This window comes from Verticillium alfalfae, genomic scaffold (assembly GCF_000150825.1).
Source record: "Verticillium alfalfae VaMs.102 supercont1.1 genomic scaffold, whole genome shotgun sequence".
NCBI classification, from domain to species: domain Eukaryota; kingdom Fungi; phylum Ascomycota; class Sordariomycetes; order Glomerellales; family Plectosphaerellaceae; genus Verticillium; species Verticillium alfalfae.
Window position 1 is genome coordinate 1817049 of NW_003315038.1, and position 1183 is coordinate 1818231.

Sequence of the window (1183 nt, forward strand, 5' to 3'; positions counted from 1 at the left end):
GTCGAGCTCGAGTACTCGGGCGGCGTCCCCCCGGGGCCGCTGGCGCAGTACCTGCGCGACTACCAGGTTGCCGGCGTCAAGTTTCTGCACAGGCTCTTCGTGTACCAGAACGGAGGCGTGCTGGGCGACGACATGGGCCTCGGCAAGACGGTGCAGGTCGCCGCCTTTCTGACGGCCCCTTCGGCAAGACGGGCGACGCGCGCGACGGCAAGCGCATGAGGAAGATGAGGCGGGATGCGCGCCGGTGGTATCCCCGCGTGCTCATCATCTGCCCCGGCTCGCTCATTGAGAACTGGAAGAATGAGCTGAATCGCTGGGGCTGGTGGTCTATTGACCTGTTCCACGGCTCGACCGCGCAGAAGGAGGACGTGCTGGGTGCGGCGCGGGCCGGCATGCTGGAGATCATGGTGACCACGTACCAGACGTACAAGAACCACGCCAGCTCCATCAACACGATCCAGTGGGACGCCGTCGTGGCAGATGAGTGTCATGCGCTGAAGAGAGGCTCTGCCGAGATCACGAAGGCCATGAACCAGGTACGTGATATGGGCCCTCGCACACGCGCTTCTTGTTTTGTTTCTCGTTCCTCTTCGTTGTATTCACGATAGTCAGATCAACGCCCTGTGCCGTATAGGTCTCACGGGCACAGCCATACAGAACAACTACACAGAGCTCTGGACGTTGCTCAACTGGACCAACCCAGGACACTTTGGCACGGCAGGCGAATGGGACCGGACGATCGCAGGCCCTCTCCGGCTGGGGCAGTCCCACGACGCCACATTCTATCAACTGCGAAACGCACGCATAACAGCGAAGAAGCTGGTGACCAACCTCCTCCCAGGGTTCTTCCTCCGACGGATGAAGTCTCTCATTGCGCATCAACTCCCCAAAAAGAGTGACAGGGTCGTCTTCTGCCCGCTGACGGAAGACCAGCGGGCCGCGTATAAAAGATTCGTAGGACAGCCAGAGCTCGAGCTGCTCCGTACGCTTTCGAATCTCTGTGCGTGCGGGTCTGGCAAGAAGCGAGGCTGGTGTTGCGATGCGAGGGTGGCGGACGGCAGGTCATGGCAGTCCGTCATCTTCCCCTCCGTGACGACGCTGCAAAGCTTGCGAACCACCTCATGCTGCTCGTGCCCCCAGCACGGAACCCGACGATAGCAGGCACGGCAGACTAGGATTCTGC

At 61.1% G+C, this 1183-nt stretch overlaps 1 protein-coding gene across 1 annotated transcript in view; it reads left to right on the top strand.

Annotated features, from left to right (window-relative positions):
• VDBG_00546 (stretch responsive protein) overlaps positions 1-1158 on the top strand; it is a gene marked incomplete at both ends in the record, with an annotated part of 1691 nt that extends 533 nt beyond the window's left edge. Inside the window, 2 exons of the mRNA XM_003008818.1 lie at positions 93-536; positions 658-1158. Of these exons, the coding sequence (XP_003008864.1) occupies positions 93-536; positions 658-1158 (945 nt within the window). The remainder of the gene's footprint in view (positions 1-92; positions 537-657) is intronic.
• Positions 1159-1183: the final 25 nt, after the last annotated feature.